Source organism: Oculina patagonica, chromosome 13 (assembly GCF_052425735.1).
Source record: "Oculina patagonica isolate OP01 chromosome 13, crgOcupat, whole genome shotgun sequence".
NCBI lineage: Eukaryota > Metazoa > Cnidaria > Anthozoa > Scleractinia > Oculinidae > Oculina > Oculina patagonica.
In genome coordinates this window covers 8,409,336-8,432,437 of record NC_135770.1, presented here as the reverse complement: position 1 = coordinate 8,432,437, position 23,102 = coordinate 8,409,336, and the positions used below count along the sequence as shown (strand labels likewise).

The 23,102-nt window shown below is 38.0% G+C and overlaps 2 protein-coding genes across 3 annotated transcripts in view; one reads left to right on the top strand and one right to left on the bottom strand.

Annotated features, from left to right (window-relative positions):
* LOC144635075 (tumor necrosis factor ligand superfamily member 14-like) overlaps positions 1 to 23,102 on the top strand; it is a 255,865-nt gene that overhangs the window by 195,047 nt on the left and 37,716 nt on the right. The gene's annotated exons all lie outside the window — the stretch shown is intronic.
* LOC144634979 (heterogeneous nuclear ribonucleoprotein L-like) lies at positions 563 to 23,071 on the bottom strand. Its single transcript, XM_078494028.1, has 15 exons — positions 22,789 to 23,071; positions 22,489 to 22,537; positions 16,526 to 16,564; positions 15,807 to 15,877; positions 13,975 to 14,056; positions 13,349 to 13,434; positions 12,228 to 12,324; positions 11,876 to 11,942; positions 8,437 to 8,660; positions 6,013 to 6,134; positions 5,133 to 5,263; positions 4,185 to 4,258; positions 3,006 to 3,060; positions 2,222 to 2,317; positions 563 to 933 (listed from the first exon to the last, which is right to left on the bottom strand). Exons 1-15 carry the CDS (start codon positions 23,040 to 23,042, stop codon positions 875 to 877), a joined length of 1,506 nt encoding a protein of 501 aa, XP_078350154.1. The 5' UTR covers positions 23,043 to 23,071; the 3' UTR covers positions 563 to 874.

The following is a 23,102-nucleotide window of genomic DNA, read 5'->3' as shown; positions in this document are numbered from 1 at the left end:
TTCATGCCCTTCTCATTACGATGTGTGTGGGTTCTTTTACGTCCCCTGCTGATCATATCACTGAAGATGTAGGAGAAGGGGCCTTCGTTATCTCCTTATCCGAGAAGACTAGAATACCTAACCATTCGCAGATGCCATTGCAAATGCAGCATATTCCCTCTCAGTTATTTAAAGACCCTGAGTGTTGTCTGGCGCTCGAACACGAGACCTCCCGCACGGCAGTCCGTCGCCCTACCAACTGAGCTAACCAGTCGGCCTGGAACCGTGAAAATTATGGAGAAGAATGGAGAGAAAGGGTGAGAGGTCCCTCTTTCCAGATCCCTCGCGTGTTTTTAACTGAATGCTTTGTGCGAGCCTGGCCATTAAAGGCAGATTAACACAATACAAATCAAAATCTTTTTTTTTTTTTTTTTTTTTTTTTTTTAAAAAAAAAAAAAAAAAAAAACCAATTTAATAAAAGCCACTTTGACATCAGATGTTTCAGTTAATACATAAAGTTGTAAAATAAACTATCTAACCCGGACCATGTAACTACAATAAATGTTACGAATTCAGCAGAAGATACACTATTTGATTTATTTCTGTTTTCACCAAGGAACAAATAAAATTATTAAAAAACAATGTAACGTATCGACATAATTTAACATTTACTTACAACTCTTGCACTTGTTTAATAACTTTTTTATAATAATTATTTTGCATCATAACTTTAACTCTAAAATACATCATACGAGGTCTTTTATCCTGTCTTAGGTAGGGTTTGGCGTCCATTTACTCCTTTCCCTACCCATGACAGGGTAGCAAACGTTGACATCCTCGTCAGGGGTAGTGTAAGGAGAGTTGGCCTAGGTGCGACCCAGTACTTGTATGCTTGTTATTGTGCGCTTGACATGGACGAAAAGGCGAGTTTGACGGTGAAGATAGTTTTAGCAGCTGAAACGAAAGGTAAATGGGATCAAGATCTGAAATCTCTTTAAACTAACAATACATTGCTCAGCAAACAGGTGAGGAGAATTATAAAATAATCAACCAGTTACCGCCAAATTCTCGGAACTAACATTAAAGGGGCAGTGTCACGAGATGTTTTCTAAGTTTGCGTGTAAATATTCTAGAATTATACCTTTGAACAACAAAAGAAAGGCATGAAATCATCCTCCAAGATGTAAAATTAATAAACCGCAATCAATGGTTTTTAAAAGGAACCTCCACTTTTACGACAAGTTGACGTTAAATATTTGTGTAAAATAATACCTAAATTTTAAATTTTACAGGACAAGGGAGAAAACTTGTAGTGGGAGTGGAGGTTCCTTTTAAGAAATTTTCTTCCGAGTAAAACTGTCAAGCTTGAAAACGTTGCCCGACGTTTTCAAGGTTTGAGCCACTTCTTTCTTACTAGTCTGTACCCAAACTTTCAGGACTTGTTAAGTACGTTTTAGCACGGACAGGCAACTATAAGTGGATTTACAATTCATACCAACACCTTCATGGGATATTCAAATTGCACTAAATCTTGGTGATATTGTCCCTTTGATGGAAATGTATGACAGTCGTAAAGGAGATTTTACCACAGTGACATTTGTGGTTAGTCGAAGCCATAATCAAACGCACACTATTAGGAGGAAAACCTGGCTTATAAGAGCGGTTTTCAATTGAGTGTGTCGCAAAACCAAAACCAAAGTTCTCACTCTGGCCAATCAAAAAAGGACACAGCCATTTCAGTGAACCAATCAAAACTCAAAATATGTAGCTGGTGTGAAGCGCGGGAAACATGTGCGAGCGAACTAAACCCTGGTATAGTCCAAACCCGTATAGTCTATACAGTGTACCGGGGTTTTGTTCGTCTGCAACACAGGCCATCACTGTGGCCAAGCACAAAAGACACAGGCAATCAAGTTAACCAATCAAAATTCGAAGCAAGTACATGTTGCACAGCAGGAAGCGCGGGAAAACGTGCGCAAGAGAGTCACGATTGGTTTTGGTTTTACTTCTGATTGGCTGAGAAAGTGGCGCTAAGGTCTTAAACCAATCACTGAGCATAGTAATGCAAAACCAATGCAAATGCACATTACTTTCGACACCCAAGTGAAAACCGCTCTATAAACTGAACTGATCATTAATTCAAAGCTAATGCTAGCGAAACAGGCTTCACCTCTCACTACTGCTGTAAGGCAAGCTAAGCTTACACACGCACTGTAATGTTTTAATACAAACAACACCGTACCTGCATCACGAATGACGTAATGGTTACACGCTGCCAAAACATTAAGGGCCTGGGACGGATTGTCCCATTCCATCAGACCTGCTGCTGAACGCGTAGCTGCAATAACAAACATTACCAATCAAAAGACAAGATTTGCTATATATTGTTTTAATCTTACACTTATTTTAAATAATTTTTCTTATCTTTTAGTTTTTCCTCGAGCCACGTAATAACAAAAACAACACAGGACCATGTCTTCAATGACATTCGCTAATTAATTCCTGCTTTCAGGAAAGGACGATTTTATTTTCTTTCACCAAACTATCTGGTTTTTGTCTAACCTTTAAAAACCCACCCCATTCTTCGTGTCTCTTGCTGTGGCAACCCTGCCAGTCACAAGTCCTTAAATGCACCACAAATCGGGGTTGATATCGAGAAAGGACTCGCTGAGAAAATGCGTTCTTCACTTCAGAGGACAAAGAAGATTTTGCAGACGCAGTTGCAACTCTCGAGGGTTGTCTAAGCCCGCGGGTTCTTACGGTCTGTTGCTAAGCAACATGGGCTATATTGATGACGACAACCTGGCTCGGGACATTTTTTTAATTGAATGATTGGAATCGGAAACTTCCGCTCTTAACGTACGGGGATCTCCCACCCCTCACTCGTCCCCTTCTCTCCCTCCCCCTCCCCCCCCCCCAAAAAAAAAAAAAAAAAAAAAAAAACTATAAACAACTGTTTCACTAACTGCTGGTGTAATGTGTAATGTGCCCTTTCGGAGAAGAGGCGATGACGGGGATTTACTCACCATTAGGAAACACCTTGACAGCAACAGGAGGCTCAACCCCACAATTTGAACACATCTAAAATAAGAGTCAAATTAATACAAGTGTCCATCCTTCAACAATGAGAAAGCAATACCTCCTCTTTGCAAAGAGCTGTCTAGTTTGATATGTTCTGAAAGCCTTTATTTCCAAAGGGAACACAATGACGGTTGACTTTCGTTATAACAGCCTCCCCTTGAGACACTCTACGTCCGTCTCTACCACTGAATTAAATGACACTAGTGGGGGCTACGCAGTATATACGAATAGGTTTTAAAAAGGTAATTCCTGCGAAATATCTGAGGAGAATGTGCTGCCCGGTTGGTAGTTTACCTTAAGGGAACTTAAATCTTGAAATAATAAAGGGGGTCACTGTACTCGTTAAGGAGCAGGCAGACATTGTATATACCACATAGGCAACAATTATCTTTTTACGAATAATGGCAAAGTACACGTTTCAGGTGATAAGTTATCTTTCTGCCATAGAAACTGGCCTGTATTTTTTTTTGTAGAAAGAATTTGGTCGCTACACTCAAACTTACGAGAAAAAAGAAATGATAGATCACCGTACTCGTTTACGAGAAAACGATGATTTATCTCTCTTGCAAGCCAAGCCGCGCTAATTGCGTAAAATTCTGCGCAGTAAGGATGCGCAATGCAATACTGAGGAATCACCTTAAATGCGACAAACTTCGCGCTCACAGCAAGGATTGGTGTTGTTAATATGATGGACAGGTACAGCAAGAACATAAAAGAGGGTCTGCGGTAAGCTTGTTAGAACACCATAACGTTTGGAATTTTGGTCACATTTTTCCGTCTTGTAGTTGCCTTGATCTTGCTTTGAGAATATGTTGACTAAAAGCTTACAACAACAGATACACCTTTGGTATTTTGGAAACTTTCCGTGTTTCCGCACGGCATGGAACGCAAAACGAGGAATTAATAATTATGGAAACATGTCTCCTCGTTATGCCGGGCCTTAACTTTTCATAAAATGAAAACGAGTTTGATTTGCATGAAAATGAACGTCCAGGTGCAACTTAATTTTATACGAATGGTTTTGCACAAAGACTCGTTTTGACACAAAAGGAATTCCAAGTGTGGGATTCTACAATGTTATTCTAACCACAAAAAAGCTGAAGTAAAATACATCAAAGTCCTACCTCGTTTACTTTTTCTGTTAAAAAGTCCGGTGGTGCATTAAAGAAATGCAAGACTTTTGTTGGAGAGAAAATGCCTAGTACAATGTCAAGATTAAAATAGCAAAACCAAACAAAATAAAATTAATGATAATTAATTTTACTCGTGATTCAGAATGAACCAAAATCACCTTGAGTCTCAGTCCAGTGGACAAATGCATACGGGAGGGCAAGAGGGATCTCAAATGAAAAGAATCAAAGAATTCACCCCAGTGAAAACAAAATTAAACTGAATTAACAATAGCTAAATAAAGATCCTCACCACTTACACGAAGCAAAACATCGCTCAAGCACGCTCACACACAGCAACAACTTCACACCATTTACCTTGAAAGACTTATTACATAAGTCCTTCAAGGCACTGTAATAAGTCCTTGAAGGACTCATTACAGTGTTGTCTCTCAAGCTTGCTCCAGTTCAGCCACAAGAATTAAAACTAACCATGTTTTCCTCCCAAATGTAAGCACCTCAAGTACACTGACACTTTTGTCTTTATTTTTCCCACAAACAACTAATTTGTGCAAACTTTAAAACAGTATCTTACCATCTTTATTATTTACTAGTATCTTACACTGTATACACTTAAGTATGGGAGGTGAGGCGGCCTAATGGTTAGCACGTTGGACTCCAGATTAAGCGGTCCAGGTTTGAGCCCAGGCGAGGGCACTGTGTTGTGTTCTTAGGCAAGACATTTTACTCTCCTAGTGCCTCTCTCCACCCAGGTGTATAAATGTGTACACATGCATTTATTGCTGGGGGTAACCCTGCGATGGACTAGCATCCCATCCTAGAGGCTTCAATCATGCTACTGAAGCCAGGATAAGCACTGGACTGATGGGCCACTAGGCTCGAACAAAGACTTAACCTCTTCAACACTATAGTTTTCCCACATGATCTTAAAGTCAAGGATACGATTTTTGCTGCTTTGTTCTGGTGTCCAAAACCGCTGATTCTTGGAATTGGAGTAAGTCTTATAACATGGTGTCCCGTCTGGCAAATTTGCGACAGATGACGAATCCACAAGGTACTTTTGTTTAGAAAAACTGAAACAACAATCAACCAATTATTTACTGTTCAATGAATTTTTGTGTAAATATACAGTGGGACCCTGCAAATCTGAAAAATTAAAACTCACAGATCGCCGGGAAAATATATAAACTGCTGTGAAGAAGAGAAAATTACAATTATAACAACTATTACAATATCCAAGTCAAATGTAGATTGGTTGGTCTCTCCTCAGTGACTTTCAATTGTAACTTTGGTTTCTCTGTCTCTGTTTGTAGTACAGTAAGAACCCGTGAGTAAGAACCTATTGTTTTTCAGAATAGCCTTAACAGGTTCTTACATAAAAGGTTATTAACACAAATTTAGGCTAATTAGGTTCTTAATAGATTCTTAATTTCTGAGGAAAAAAATTCAATGTTATTAAAAAGAGATTTTAGTGGTATTCGGCCTTTTTTTCTTGTATAAAATTTGCATTACATTGCATCTGGGGTAATGAGGCTTCTAGGTAACATATCTCCAAAGAGGATCCAGAATGTTGACTGATCATATTTTCCCAAAAGTAAACATTTTTAATCAATTTTAAAAATTAAGAACCTGTTTCCAAAGTTTAGGCTTAATAGGTTCTTATACAAACGGTATCTAATTTGCAAATTTTGGCCTAACAGGTTCTTAAAATAATTGTTAGGTTCTTACTTGCAGGTTTTTACTGTAGTTTAACTCCCACATCGTGAACACTACCAAAAAAAACTTAAATCATGAAGCTACATGTGGCACAAAGAAAACAAACCTGAAGTCAATCTGGTTATCAAAAAGCTGTTGTCCTCCCAGGCACTGGATAATTGTGTTACAAGCGACATGATCACTCATCTCCACCATGGCTGCTCCACGTTTGTTCATCAAGAACTTCACCTGAAAGATCAGTTGTGCTCACTCACTGGAGTGCAAAGAAAGGGTTCTCTAATGGTCCTGGGCTAGTGGAGTTTGACCACCACTTGCTGTACATCTTGAAAAAATATACGGCCTGCGATGACATTAGAAAGCTTCTGCAGGACTACATGTACATTGTCTTGATATTCCATAATTCCACCCTGTTACTGAATGACTTTTATTATTCCACTTTTGAGCCATTATACCATATTAGGGCAAAAGAATGTGCAAAATACGCCACCTCATTACACTGAAGAACAGGGCAAGTGTAGGGACGGACAAACTTACGAAATACTGGCGGAAAAAATAGTGTATATTTCTTTTCTACCTATATTCTGATCACTTGCTTGAGTATCAAGACAATGTACTACTGCTGAAGCTTTCAAATGTCATATAATTATAATTATAGGCTTCCTGTTTTGTCAAAAAGTACAGTATCACTCAAAAGGAAGTTGGAAGTCCCTTGCGTCTCAATTCCCACGTCTTGAAACTTGAAATGCAATTCTTGAAAAATTTAAGATTTGTGTTTCTGGTTTTGAATGTTTTGAAACCATCTTGAAAAAACTGGCAAGTTTTTTCAAGTTTGTCTTCATCATTTGTCTTAATCTTCGTCAGTAAAAACCATCCTTCATTATTTTTACAATATACAGTAACTACTCCTCTGTTGTTCTTCAGGTACATTACCAACTATCATTCTGAGGTTTTCATCAATTTGGAAGTAATCAGAATCAAAGGCTCTTCGAGCAACCTCATGGTAATTCGATGAATGAAGTGCCGATCTCCGCATTTTTTCTAAATAAGTGTCCACGTGAGTTGCGTCATTGATGACTCGTGCTCTCAGGCGTCGTAGCGCTATTCAGTTTTCACAACCAAAATATTTACCGGTCAGTGTATTATCTTTGATCCTTTTAATCATTAAGTGAATTTGTTTTGTGAAAATGTTTACTTTTCTGTCAGCACGTATAGCGTTATTTTTGAGCAGCGGATAAAATTTGCGAGAAACGATACGCCCGAGCACTTCGTGTATCTGCTCGACTCAAAAAGATGAAAAACGGATGACGTGACACGAGGTGACGTCACATGGCGAGCGTAATATTTTTTTATAACAATTTAAGCGTAACTATAATTTATGTAGTTTATAGCTGCTTTCAGTAATGTCACAATCTCACTTAATTTGCCTTTAATTTTTTCTTGCGTGAATGGGTCATTGATAGATTTATTGATAGTTTTTTCTTCAAATAAGCGTTCAATAATGTAACACAATCTCACTTTATTTCCCTGTGAATGTTTTATTTTTCCATGGGAATTGCATCATTGATGGTTCGTGCTCTCAGGCTTCGTAGCGCGAATTCTATTTTTTCACAAAAATATTTAAGTGTAACCTTTGATCCTTTTTAGCATTAAGTAAATTTGTTTTGTGAATATGTTTACTTTTCTGCCAGCACGTATAGCGTTATTTTATGCAGCGAATAAAATTTGAGAGAAAGATGCGCGTTTCTGCACAACTCAAAAAGATGAAGAACGGATGACGTGACACGAAGATGAAGTGACGCGAAACAAAAACGTGCATGAATGTTGTGTTTACTAAAACGCGTCTTTGAATGTTTTCTTACGTGAACGGGTCATTGATAGCCTATGCTGCACGACTCAAAAAGATGAAGAACGGATGACGTGACACGAAGATGATGTGACGCGAAACAAAAACGTGCATGAATGTTGTGTTTACTAAAACGCGTCTTTGAATGTTTTCTTACGTGAATGGGTCATTGATAGCCTATGCTGCACGACTCAAAAAGATGAAGAACAGATGACGTGACACGAAGATGATGTGACGCGAAACAAAAACGTGCATGAATGTTGTGTTTACTAAAACGTGTCTTTGAATGTTTTCTTACGTGAATGGGTCATTGATAGCCTATGCTCTGAGGCTTCGTTGAGCGAATTCTATTCTCTTTTATCACCAGAGGATAAGTGTAAGTGATCCTCTTTCCATTTGTTTTGTGAAATTCAATTTAGTTCCCTGAAAGAGAGAGACCCTGGAACGAGGTTGAAGAAGAAGTAATTTGTTTCTGATTGACATGTGCTGAATGCGTTTAAAGGGCCTTTCTGTCAGCACGTTTCTCGTTTAATGATAAATTAATTGCAGTTTGATATCAGAGTCGAGTGACTGAGTGAGTGTTCGAGTGAGAAAATGCGGCCAATAACATAACCTCATTACCATTCGGTAAAAATGACTTAAAATATCATGACATTGCTCCTTTAATGTTTCAGGCACTTTTCCTACCTTGAGAACGTTCCCATAGCAGCAAAGAATATTGAAGACTCGATCACAGTTCATCTTGTGTTCATGCAGACCATACACCATAAGAACACACCCACCAGCCATAGGCGACGGCTGAAGCAAGGGCCTGGGTGCATGCATTACCATTCCCCCTCGGCCAGGATATGGTCCCCCTGGAGGGCGACTCAGAAGACCTTCTTTCATTGGTGGCCTCACTGGGGCAACAGCTAGAAAACAACAAGCAATTTTATTTACATGCATGTAAGGAAACAATGGTATTGCAAATTTTGAAAGTGATCTGAGCACCAACAAGATACCTGACTGGACAAAAAAAAAATCCAGCCATCTTTAACAACCAAAGGAAAGAAAAGTGGAACTTCAAATTAAAGAAAAAAAGGAAATGGGAAAACGGTTTGATAACCAAGTTTGAGATAACAGGATGATTTTAGCTGTTTCCGCTGAACATTCAAGCAATAAAGGCAGAAATAAAGTTGCCAAAAAGATCTCATAGAATATTCATAGTTTAAGAATAGCTAACAAAAACCTACCAAAACTTTAGCACTCAAACTGACCCCACAAAAGAACAATGGATTTGAAATTATCTATAAATACATGTAAAACGCAAGATTCATGTCAGTTCAAAACAAAATAACGTGTGATTTAAGTATTTTTACGAAGTTTGACTTTAACTTTCTCAAAAAATGAATTAGAATTTAATCGCCGGGTCACTAGACAAAATTTGTGCGTTTTAGTGAGAAGTTTCAAATAGCACATAAAAATGTTACCTTGCTATGAGAAGATTTTTGGTAATTAATATTTGCACTCATTGCTTGAACGTTCAGTGGAATCCGTCTTAAACACTACAATTAAATATTACAATGAATCAGATTGTTTATGTAAACAATGGTGACACATCACATAGGTCTGACCACTACAGTCTACCCTGGGTGCTAGAGGTTTTTCTGGCACATTTTCCGGTTTTGGTGAAGTCTCTGCTCATGGCGACAATGGTTGGTCTTTGGCTGTTCCCAAAGTGTTCTGCGATGCATGAGAAAAGCCCTCTGGTACCCAGGGTCGCTAATCACTGACTGGCCAACAAAACTTAGCTGTGCTAACAACAAGCCATCTTCAAGGAAGAGTCGAGTTTGTGCAAGAAAACACAGAGACAAGAAAACTTAAAAAGTGCAACTTGATTTTTTGCATTTTTGTTCACTGACACATTGCTATGCAGGCATGGGTAAGACCACAAAGAACACAGTTATACTGTAGCACACACGCTGCCTTTGAATCAAAGATATTCCAGAACACAAAAAGGAAATGATGTCCATTTCATTTTTCAGTTAGTACTGATATGAAAACCTGGCAAATAATTTTAATTATTACATTTATATTGAAGAAATCCAGTAGCTTTTAGAACTGTGCACATACATCTTTCATCATTTTGGAAACTGAGTTACTGTTAATGACGTTAATGGTGACAAAAAATAATGTGTATTATGTTTCACTTAAATGAAACTAGTACATGAAGTGAATTCAGTTTATGTGCATTTCGACTGATAATACACCGAATGCAAATATGGCGGACCACTCGGTCGGTGCCTGGGACGAGCTTCATGAAAGCGAGGCTAGTCAGGCTTCGGTGTTTTGTTTTGACAGCGCTTTCCTACAAAAGTCTTACTTATTTGTGTTTCTTTCCGCTGCTCCTACAACTTGCTGTGTTTCTGAATGTCACGAAAAGTGATAGAATGTTCACTGTTTGCCTTTAAGGGAAAAAGTGGATCGATGCAATTCGTTGAGACGAAAGAAAGGAGAACAAATGAGTTCATGATCGCCGCGGGAACTTTTTATAAAGCTTGTTCGATGCATTTCCTGCATTTCAGGTTAGAAGATCTTAGAAAATGTGTAAGTGATCACATTTAGCTTCAAGTCGTTCTTATTTGGTTCAATGCTTTCACTAGTTTTAACTGTGGGGGCAGTTGAATTTCATTCACTTGGGTAGTTTCTGATCGTGCGATTCCGTGCGAGTGGATCGGACGCGAACAAAGTCGGACATGAACAACAGAGGATGTCTTGGAAGTGGAGCTTTTCTTTACCTTGGGAAAGGTACTGGCCATGCAACTCGTGCTGGAACACCACCAGACACCAGATAAGCTCGTCATTTAAACAAATTTTCTAAGATCTTCTAACCTAAAATGTGGCGACTAAAACCTCAACAGTTCCCGCGGCATTCGCAAATTCCTTTCTTTCGTCTCAACGAATTGCATTGATCCACTTTTTCCCTTAGAGGCAAACGGTGAACACTTCTATCACTTCTTTTAGCATTCAGAAACACAGCAACTAGTAGGAGCAGCGAAAAGAAACACAACAGATTGACGAATAAGTAAGGACTTTAGTACGAAAGCATTGTCAAAACAAAACACCGAAGCCTGACTAGCCTCGCTTTCATGAAGCTCGTCCCAGGCACCGACCGAGTGGTCCGCCATATTTGCATTCGGTGTATGGTCGTTTTTTTGACAAAAAATTATGAACTTGTAATAATTATAGATGTTACTTTTGATTTGCAAGATGACAACTGAAATGATCAATAATTTTATTATCGATATAGTCTTGAAACTATTGCCAGAACATATTGCAACAACCAAACAAAAAGCCAGTAAAACATGTTTAGACTAGAATAATTAATGTATGTGCAAAGAAAAAAAACTTGGCATGCAGAAAACCCAAAAGCAGTACCTTTATAGACTTACTTAAACCCCGCTGGCTTTACATCAGCCCTCTACTCGGCATCGAACTAGAACTAAGACTGGGATGTATGGAAAGATTGATTGATTTAAAGCGCAGTGGGGCTTGTTGTAAGCTTGGAAATCAAGAAGATTAGTATCGTTCCTATAAAATATACTACATGTACGTACTACTGTACTTTTAAAAATTATTAATAAAAGATAATGGTACCTAAAAATACATTTTGCTTTTCTTGCTCATTTGTATTCTAAATTTTGGTCCATACATGTAAGAACTTCGCAAAGAGATCAAAGATAGAAAATCTTTTCAGACTGCACAGTGATTTAGCTACCTTGGTCTAAACTACTGTTACAGTAGCAAAGGATTTGGTGACATTATTCTTAATGTTTTTTTGATTGTTTTTTACTTGTTTGAGAAGGAATTTTGGACACTCAAGAGCGTGTTTCATCACTAAAAATAATTTTTTCTGCCAGAGATCTATGAAGCCTTTTTAAACACCACATTTAAATCAAATTCTAATGCAAAAACAAAAAATGCAGTCAACCTTTACTGAAATCTGAATAATTTGTGAAATCTGATAAAAAGACACATGTCATGTTGTGTCCCATTTCTACAATTTGTAAGAAAAAAAGAGACATCTTTAGTTTTATTTGAATTGATCAAAGTTTTTGAAAAGACAACAATAAAATTAAATATTTACCGAATGCCTTGTCTTCTGTGTAATCAAATGTTTCTTCATCATTCTTGTAAACATTGAGGGTTGTGGCCTGTAAAAAATATTATTGTAAGCAATATGCAACACTCAGTTAAACAAATCTCTAAAATAAATACAAAGCTTCAGAATGCTGATACGAAAACCTGGCAAAATAGTTTTATTTCATTTATATGTTTGTGACATTCGTTTAGCATAAATCATATAATGGGTTGAAGTTCAAGTTGAATTTTGGTTTTTAAAATTTTTCAAACTACTTCGTTTTTTATTTTGCATGTCTTCGAAAACTGCAATAACAGAAACACAGAACAATACAGTAATAAAAAAAAAGGTGTAATACCCTTGAGTATTCTATTTTCAGAGTGTTGCAGCCAGTGTAAATGTCAGCTCCATTCAAAGCATCCTTGGCTTGTTGTGCTTGATCCACAGTAGCAAATCTGTTGTAAAACTATTGTCAAGGTATTTAACCTCAAAATTTTCATAATGCCTCGGTGAGACCACGCTGTGTGAAAATGAACCTCTAAAACAAGTCACTTTTGAGAGCAATTTTTTTAGTGTTTTTAACCAAAACAAAAGTAATCTCTCCTGCCAGTAACAGAGGACACAGACATTCCAGTTAACCAAACCATAATCCAAGCCATACAGAAGATGCAAAGCACAGGAAAAACTGTGTGAGCAAGTCACAATGCCTCCTGCTATACAAAAGTATGTTGAAATAGGCCTACAAGTGGCAAGTATACACTGAATAGTAGGGTGAACTTTCGTACTAGCGGGTCCGGAAAATTCTGCGAGCCAGCTAGCCATGCGAGCCATTTTGGTTACCCTAAATACAACATTGGTTAGCCTCAATAGGACTCCCAATAGTTAGCCTAAATAGCACTTTGGTTAGCCTACAGTTAGTTTAGGGCTTGCGGTTAGACTTTTATTGGATCTGGGATTTCTGGTTTGCATGGCTCGCATGGCTTACGCTGTGTCCTAACTCGCACTGTCTGACGTTTAGTCAAGAACTTTGGATCTCAAACCGGCGACCGGTTAGCTCAGTTGGTAGAGCGCCAGACTACCGTGCAGGAGGTCTCGTGTTCAAGTCCCAGACCGGACCAACACTCATGGTCTTAAAATAACTGAGGAAAATGTGCTGCCTTGGCAATAACATCTGCAAATGGTTAGATATTCTAGTCTTCTCGGATAAGAACGATAAACCGTGGGCCCCGTCTCCCGCATCTTCAGTGTTATGGTCAGCAGGGGAGGTAAAAGAACCCACACACTTATCGTAAAGAGTAGGGCATGGAGTTCCCGGTGTTGTGGTCTGGTCTTTGCCCGTTGTACTGTGCTTACTGTGAAATGCTTGGAGATATTAGCTGTATAAGCTACTCTCCCAATCTGAGGGTAAAGAAAAGTGATGAATGTATGTATAAAGTCTACAATGACTATTGTTTGGCGTACTATAAAATGTAAGGATACTCTATCATTGCCTGTAAGCCACTTTTCCTGAAGATGACAATCCTTAAAACATGACCCTGTTTGCTAAAGATAGTGTGAAGAATGTCCTAAAAACAAAACAAGATAATATTAAACATTAAATTTAACGAATTCGCTTACACTGATAAATTCCATTTAGCAGAGCTTGTGGGGGAAAATTTTCAAAATTGCATTATAATAATAGTGACATTGTATACGTATATTAGTACAATAAAAGTCCAAAATTGTACAAGGCTTTGCTCAATTTCAAAGGGTGATAAAAGCTATCTAGGTAAATATCTGTTGGATGGCGCAGCATTTAATGATTTATCCAGTGGATAAAGTGTTATCCACCCTTTCAAATTTTCAATTTATTGTTAAGAACATAATCAGTTGTTACTCTGGCCTTGCTCAAATCAAAATGTATAAACATCAGGTGCTGACCAGAAGATTGCAGACTCAGGCCCTTGCAGTACTGAAAGGGCATTGACAGCATTGATATTTCTTGCATCATTTTTGCGAGTATCTCGATACTGCAATGTGGAATTATCTGGTATTGAGTGTCAGCCCGTCCTTAGCTGTCAGTAATAATATTATACAGTAGATGACAATTAAATTAATTCACTTACCGTTGTGATGGGATATTGAGGGTTAATAATGGTGACCAATAGAATTCTGTTTGATGGTAGTTCCTGTTGTACAGAGAGGTTTCTGTAGGAATATACATTCAGCAATATAAATTTGAGTGACATACTGTACATATAATAGGGAAGATAGCCTCAAGTAATAAAGTGCTGACACAAGTCACACTTCCAGTCCCTACAGGTCAACAAAACAATGGAAGATCAAACACTTTGGAAGATATGGAAGATCAAACACAACAACTTACGGGAGAGGTCGCCCACTAGGTACCTCTCAGGAGGAGTTTTTTAAATGCAGTCAACTCTCTCTAAGATGGACACCTTCGGGACCAGCTGCAACTGTCCGTCTTAGAGAGCTGTCCGCCTTGTAGAGAGTCGAGATAACATGACACCAGTAATTCTCAGATAGCAAAGCTACATGTAAACATACGCACAATTCAACAAATCTTTGACTACAAGAATGAAACGACCGTATTCGCTTGTTAAAGCAAAAGTTGAGAGCTTCTACAAGTGTAATACCGTAAGGAGAAAACAACCTCATTAGTGCCCATACACGTAAGCAGAGAAGTACATGTAATATGTTAAAGCGACATTGTTTTGGGTTGGTAACCTTGGTTTACATGTATCCTTAGGGTGCTGACAAACTTTGCTTTAGGTCGATAAGAAGTTTGGAAGTACCGTAATGATTCAGTTTAGCGCCCTCCTTCAAATAAGCGCCCCCTTCCGAATAAACGCCCCTCTTCGAATGTGTTTTTGTAAATAAGCGCCCCTATTCCAATAAGCGCCCCCATTCTAATTAGCGCCCCCGTTCTCATAAGCACCCCTATTCTAATAAGTGCCCTTATCGTGGATAACTGCCCATACCGAAGTCATTGACGTCAACTAAATAAACTCCTGACCGTTCGCCGTACAGTTCATGTATATATTTACTGCTAAAATGAACAATTCTTTAAAAAGTAACTGAACTTAAAACAATTTCTAACTGTTAAAGTTTCTGTTATTGTTAGATACATTTGGTTGTTTCTCAGGAAATTAAATAAGCGCCCTGTCCCGAATAAGCGCCCTGTCTCGAATAAGCGCCCTCCCTCGAGGTGCAAAAATTAAATAAGCGCCCCGGGCACTAAATCGAATCATTACGGTATTTTCACAAAAAAAAAACCATGATAAAAAACACTTCTCACGTGTCCGTTAATGATTTCAAAGTGTCCGTTGTCCTTCTTAGAGAGGTGTCCGTCTTATAGGGAGTTTGGTTAAAGTAAAATGACTGGAAAACGGCAGGGACCATTACCAGCTGTCTGTCTTATGGAGGTGTTTGTCTTATAGAGGTGTCCGTTAAGAGAGAGTTTACTGCAATTGGTTTTTATAGCAATAGCTAACAGGTCATAATAATACCCCTAGCCCTGCAAAACAATAGAGGTAGTGCTTACAGCAGCCAAATGGTTCCAGTGAGGCAGCGTCTTACAGTACAGGAAACAATTACTCAATACTGTAGCTTTTATACACAAGCAAGAAATGTATCAATGGACTCTACCAGGGGTTTCAAAATTTTTGAAGGGCATCAGTAACTGAGAGAAAAAGTGGCTGTGATGCCCAGCTTGTTTGTCAGGAGCTGTTTGCTATGACCAGAGTAACTGTTGACATACATGTGTATGATAAAGTAGCCGGTGGAACTCTGGCAGTCGCTGGCTTGTTTTGAAAACCTTGTAATACATGTACAGTGTAGTACCAGTAATAGAGGAGATAAGAAGTGTGACATGCAAATATCATTCATTATTACATGTATTATTCACTCATTACTTTGTTACTGTCTTTTGACATACTTTGATATACTCTTGCTTTTTGAGTAGTTGAAGTATGCAGGCCTCCCACGCAGAATAATCGGCTGTCCACTCTAAAATTAAGAAGATACACTGTACATGTAGTAATGCATTACTGCAATTCTAATTTGTAGCACACAAAATAATAAATTAACTCAAATTTAATTTTTTTTAAACTAATTAACGACATAGTAAATACATGTAAGGTCACCAGCTTATCTAAGAATGTGGCCTATACACGTTTTTTTTATGGTAGCATAATTACATGTATCAAGTAGGAAAGACATTTATTGCACTTCTAAAACCACAAAGAGAGGTGAAAATGTGCAGCAGAGTATTAATTGTTTTTCACAAACTTGGTGGTTGGATGTAATGCAACAATATTTTGAGTGTTTGATACACATGTACACTGTATATCTTCTCAAGCAAAGCTTAAACTAAGGGGTAAACAGAGATAAAAAAATGTAAACATCTAATGTATGATAATGAAGATCGCTTTTCTAAATCACCATTACGGTTATGGTTTCCTTTCTTCAATTCTTCCATTTGCACTATAGTCCTTGGGTTTTTCACGGATTTTGCTGTCAGTTTTTTCTATTTTTTCGCTGCTTTCTAGTTTATTAAATAATTCCCTACACACCATCCTCTCTGCTAACAAATAAGTCATTATTGTGAACAATAAATAATACAGGGTAATCATTAAAAAATTTGCAACAACTTACCTGAGTGTATTCCATAAGAGATTTTGCAAATGAAATGTCCTGTAATAATAAAAAATATCAAATTGTGCAATGACATTAATCACAATTAGAAGTATCAGGGTTATGAAACCCTTTCAATTGTTGAGGGTACATGTAGCTAATGACAGGTGGGGATATACCTGGATAAATTCTGCTAGCATAAATTTACATAAATTTATTTTTCCAGTCAAATTTGAGCAGAATTCTGGCAAAATTTGAAAAGCAATAACACAAAAATACATGTACATGTATAAATTCAAAATTAAAAAACACTAATAAAAAATCTCTTGTTATTATCATATTCCATCACATGATAAAAATGTAGAAAAGCATCCTTGCAGTCCTATACTCTATATCTGCCAATGTTCAAAAAAAAAAAAAAAATTCAAGAGTCACCCATGGTGGACAGCTCTACGTATACCAAGCAAAATTTTATTGCTAAGCAAACCATGTTCTTTATAAGCATTAACTGCAAGCCAGGCAGAATATGCTAATTTGCCAGCAGAATTCAATCCAAGCGAAGTGGAAAGGGGCATAATTTTATTATGTGAAAACTAATTATATTGTTAATATTTTCTATATTATATTGTTAATATTTTACTATTATATTGGCATTCTTTCTGCAATTTGAACTCAACAATAGCGTATTACTTAATGGACTTGTATAATCACCTTGCACGTAGCAGCAGAATTTCACGTTCTATCCTCATTGAATGCCTATTGCCTCAGCAGTCGTAAACTCTTCCCATAACTTAATTTATCTTATGCCTAGCAGTCCCCCCCCCAAAAAAAAAAAATGTCCGTCTGCTTCAGGCTTTACATTGTGTAGTTCCAGAAAATATCCATGACCCCCCCACGGAAGGCCACTGGAAATTCCGAGGGGGAGGGGGGATTCAAAGGCCGTAATTTCCGAGGGGGAGGGGGGTTCTTGTGAAGCTACTTCTTCCAAAGGGTGACGAACCACTTACAAAGTACTACTAAAAGCAACGTGCTATCGATCCGAAGTAGAAAAACATACTTACCTACGTTGTTTTCAAACAAAAATCATTGCTCCCGAATATTGAGATGAGGTTAATACATAAGCTTTAATTTTTTCTGTTAGCTAGCGCTGCAATCGAACTAGAGGTAGCCGAGTTGGAGTTAGCGCGGTCCCGCCAAATCAACATGGACAAACATTGAAGCATATAAACCTGCGATCAAGCGATCATGAAGCACGTGTGTAATGTCACGCATACGATTGTTTGTGTTATGATTTAGAACACAAATATTAAACCTTAAAGTTCACTCTGTCATTGAGTTTTCTTTTGAAAAGCGCAGTTACATGTGTATGAAAGAATCTAAATCGGATACTTGCGTGCGGCGTTGTGTTACATTTATTTACGCTGGAGTTTATTCGAAAGGTTTCAAATTACTTTTGACATATGCAAATTTTGCCAACTTTTAACTGCAGCGCTTTAAAAAAGCAAAAGTTGTATAACTTCTCTAAAGCTGTAATAATAATTGACGCCATTACCTGTGTTATAAATGAAGACAAGTTTCATTCAAGAAGAATTTAGGTTATAAGAATTTTATGCCAAATTTACAAAAAATAAAACGCGTTCATTTCGAACTAGACGCGATGGCGCGACACAAGTCTGCCTTGCCATTTGTTTATTTACGGAAGGCTTCACGGCTCCGATGTTTTTCACGTAGAATGTTTCGTTTGCCGACTACAGAATTTTCACCTCTCAAATTTAAGAACCGGTTTTATTTACGGAAACTGTTGTCTGAATTTCAGTAGCGACAAGAAAGAGATGTCTGAAATTCAGGCTTCTGAAACTTGCTTGCGTCTGCGTCAAATGCACTTGCAGTGGGATCATTCTTTCAAGTGTTTAGGGTGAGAAAAAGTTTTTAGTTCGGTTTCTATCAATTTCATTCTTACAACTCGTCATTCACCGTCTTTCTCGAACGGTTTTTGTCAATACTTGTAGGCAAGAAAACGGAATATTTAAGTCTCCGCGAATTTATCGCACTCGTCGAATGTTGAGGTTTATATTTCAGGCACTGATGGTGGGCGCGAAACACTTGTACATGATGTGCGAGGAAATGTTCGCAGAAATTGTAACATATCGTCTAGTAAATTAATGACTAACAGTGAAAGAAATAAAAAGGCCCAGGCTTTTAACAAATTAAAAAATTATTCTAGCGGCGTTGAATGAAGTTTTGAAGCTACGTGTTTACATACTGATTTCAGATTTACAAGTGAAGATCACACACGTATTAAACATTTCTGCCGACTTTATTTAGTGTCCCAATGCTAAGGATACAACTAGATTGTTACAATCGTCCTACGTTTTAAAGTACGAAGCAATTTCGAATTTTCAAAGGGTGTTTTAAGATATTGGAAATTCCTGGGGGGTGGGGGGGGGCCTCACAGACCCTCTGGAACGGAAATTCCTGGGGGGGAGGGGGGTGCAAAACAAAAAGCCTTCCGTGGCGGGGTTATGGATATTTTCTGGAACTACACATTGATACACTACATTTGTACATGTAGGTGCATAAATATATAGTAAGCTGTTCTATTTTCAATAAAAATTATTGTACTGTTTGAAATTTATTGTAAATTCAAGCACCATATTTAAATTAAGTGCTCAAAACATGTGACTAATATCCACGTAACTTATATTAACTTGATAGTCAAAAGGTCATGCCATCTGCTATTGCAAAAAGAATACACTTACTGAATAATTTAAAAAAATTGCAGTTCAGAGAAGAAATAGGAAATAAATATTATGTATTTACATAATAGTATTCTAGTTTTTTAGAAAAGTCATGTTCAAAATATAACAACCATTTACGATATGGTAAGTAGCTTGCTTTTACAAAAAACACGACAGCGAATATGGTTAATTACAGAATATTACTATCGACTACTCTCACTTAGCTATACAGCTATATTATAATTTAAGCTTACATGTATATTTTAAAATCAAAGGTCTCTATGAGACTACGACTATTTTGCTATGGTCTATCTGTTGGCTGTCAATTGTGGTATGGAGTAGTGTTTTGCTAAAGGGTGAAAGACGCTTTTCATGTTGTTTAGGAGTGGAAGTCTTGAAAATAACTTAGCTTACCTGAATACTTTACACTTACACATCACATTCTAAATTAAAACTGAAACCTAGAAGTCAACAACGCGCTGTTTACAAAACTCAACCGCAAATTAAGGAGCCAAAGAAAACCCAATCGAAAACACATTGAATATACTGTAGTACTCGTGTCGCGTATACGCTTATTCCGGCCTACTAAAGCAAACAAACAGTTCAGCGGTTCAATACATTCTTCATATATACCCACACCCCCGGCCCACACCGAAAAGAAATCCCTAGAATTGAGAACGCGAATAAATGATTATTTACTCGTGTTTAGCGAGACTAACGCAATCGATTGTCGCGAATGTGAAAGACTTGTAAAAGTACAAATTTGCGTTCTTAATCGTTTTAGGTTAAATATTAGCGCTCCTTTAGTGTGTTAGACGCTTGTACCAATCCAAACTTGCGTTCTTACGTTCTTGGTTACATATTAGCGTCGCTTTAGTCTGTGAAAGACTTATACATTGCCTTCAAGTGTTGGCTGACGCTTTGTTCACCCACACCGAAAAGAACTCCCTTGAATTGAGAACGTGAATGATTATTTACTCGTGTTTAGCGTGACTAACGCAATCGATTGTCGCGAAAACAAATCCTTTAGGTTAAATATTAGCGCGACTTATACGTTGCCTTCAAGTGTTGACTGACGCATTGTTCACCCACACCGAAAAGAAATCCCTTGAATTGAGAACGCGAATAAATGATTATTCACTCGTGTTAAGCGTGACTAACGCAATCGATTGTCGCGAAAACAAATCCTTAGTTGTGTCATATCGGATTTGAGATACTCACGCATAAAAATAATTGTTACATAACGTTTATACATGTGACAAGTCACGTTTTTAACAGGAGATAGCAAGTGTTGACGCAATACTAATGAGATACCCTTTCATCACCCACAGCGGCTAATGGCGTTCAAGTCTAATTTCCGGTCCAAAAATATCGCACGTAGACAAAAACAATTGTTATCATGGCGGGTGTTGAGCGCAGGTTCAGCGGAATGAAGTAGAAAGCGAGTTCTTCTAGGTTTTAGAAAATCTCTCAAGAGTTTTGTTCACAAAACATTTAAAGACGAACAAAGGGAGTGTATTCGACGAATAGTTTGTGAAAGAAAAGATGATTTGGCGGTGCTTCCGATGGGATTCGGTAAGAGCGTGATCTATCACCAGTGGTGTCGAAGAGTATTACATCACACCACCAAAGACGCCAGACGATCGTGCCAGTGACGAAAACTACGACCTTTAAATGACTGACCTGAGCCTTACACAAAATCAGCCTTTGCAGAAATAAAATTTTAAAAACCATCCGATCAGCTCGTAATGTGAGTCTTATGCGTATTTTTCTCGTCTTTTGCCCGATAAAATGTGCGAAACATTCATTTTTCCGTGCTACGGCGGAATTTTAAAATAAATAAATATTATCGCTGAAAAGGGTTTCTTGAAAGTTGGGACAAGCATGTTGCCTCATCCTCGGTGTAAGAAGAACGCGAATAAATGATTATTTACTCGTGTTTAGCGAGAATAACGCAATCGATTGTCGCGAATGTGAAAGACTTGTAAAAGTACAAATTTGCATTCTTAATCGTTTTAGGTTAAATATTAGCGCTCCTTTAGTGTGTTAGACGCTTGTACCAGTCCAAACTTGCGTTCTTACGTTCTTGGTTACATATTAGCGTCGCTTTAGTCTGTGAAAGACTTATACATTGCCTTCAAGTGTTGGCTGACGCTTTGTTCACCCACACCGAAAAGAACTCCCTTGAATTGAGAACGCGAATGATTATTTACTCGTGTTTAGCGTGACTAACGCAATCGATTGTCGCGAAAACAAATCCTTTAGGTTAAATATTAGCGCGACTTATACGTTGCCTTCAAGTGTTGACTGACGCATTGTTCACCCACACCGAAAAGAAATCCCTTGAATTGAGAACGCGAATAAATGATTATTCACTCGTGTTAAGCGTGACTAACGCAATCGATTGTCGCGAAAACAAATCCTTAGTTGTGTCATATCGGATTTGAGATACTCACGCATAAAAATAATTGTTATATAACGTTTATACATGTGACAAGTCACGTTTTTAACAGGAGATAGCAAGTGTTGACGCAATACTAATGAGATACCCTTTCATCACCCACAGCGGCTAATGGCGTTCAAGTCTAATTTCCGGTCCAAAAATATCGCACGTAGACAAAAACAATTGTTATCATGGCGGGTGTTGAGCGCAGGTTCAGCGGAATGAAGGAGAAAGCGAGTTCTTCTAGGTTTTAGAAAATCTCTCAAGAGTTTTGTTCACAAAACATTTAAAGACGAACAAAGGGAGTGTATTCGACGAATAGTTTGTGAAAGAAAAGATAATTTCCGTTCTTAATCATTTTAGGTTAAATATTAGCGCCAGGCTTCAGTGAGTGAGACGCTTGTACTAGTACAACGCTTTAGACTGTGCATATCTCATTTGAGATACTCACGCATAAAAATAACTGTTATATAACGTTTATACATGTGACAAGTCACGTTTTTAACACGAGATCGCAATTGTTTACGCAATACTAATGAGAGACCCTTTCATCACCTACAGCGGAATATGTGACAAGTCACGTCTTTAACACGAGATCGAAAGTGTTGACGCAATAATAATAAGAGACCCTTTCATCGCCCACTAAGCGGAAAGAACTCCCTTGAGAAATTAAAACAGTCCCTTGAGAAATTAAAAAAGTCCCTTGAGAGTAGACAAGAATGTTCCAAATTTTGCCCACATCACTCCTAATCTCCTATTTGCTTGTAAACAAGCAAAATAGTCGAAAAAATCAATTCACTTACTTCAAATTCCACTAACGCTTGTCGCAATTTCGGCATCATTGTCACACAACTAAAATGAAATAAATAATCTTAGCGAAAGTGAAAGAAATTCAAGTTTTGTCAAAACTTTTAAAAGAAACCATTTAACATTCACTGATGTTTATAATTTCTAGCTAGTGGTCGATCATAATATTTCGATTTTGCCGGCTGCTCGCCACCTGTGGTGATTTGAACTTTAGTCGAAAAGTAAGAATTTGACATCATCGTCAGCTACTTTAAGAAAACTAACTAGAAACCATGTTTATAGCTCGGCTTGTGTACCTGACGGTCCCAAACGATGAAAGAGCGTGTAGCAGATCTTGCTCTCGGGCTTCATCCGCGATGCCACGAACGTGAACGACTGGGGAGGGTTCGGTGTAATGCGGATTCCCACGGCTTCCAGAGTCTTGATACGACCTTTGCTCGTGTCCTTCTGCAGCTCCTGATTCAACTTTTTGCCGCTTGAAGCTGCCATTTTCGTACGCACTTTCGGCATAACTGCTATCACTCCGATCAAGGGCATGTTTTTCCGCCATGTTGAATCGCAATCACTGTATTCCCACAATGCTCCTGGGTACAATTATCACGTGCCTCCG

Bases quoted from the DNA above. Each gene is read 5' to 3' on its own strand.
- LOC144634979 (XM_078494028.1), bottom strand. From the start codon at position 23,042: ATGGCGGAAAAACATGCCCTTGATCGGAGTGATAGCAGTTATGCCGAA. The intron at 14,057-15,806 runs GTATGTCAAAAG...ATATTCCTACAG, and splicing joins AAAAGCAAGAGTATATCAAA to AAACCTCTCTGTACAACAGG. The intron at 4,259-5,132 runs GTATCCTTGACT...ACATTGTACTAG, and splicing joins AGAACAAAGCAGCAAAAATC to GCATTTTCTCTCCAACAAAA.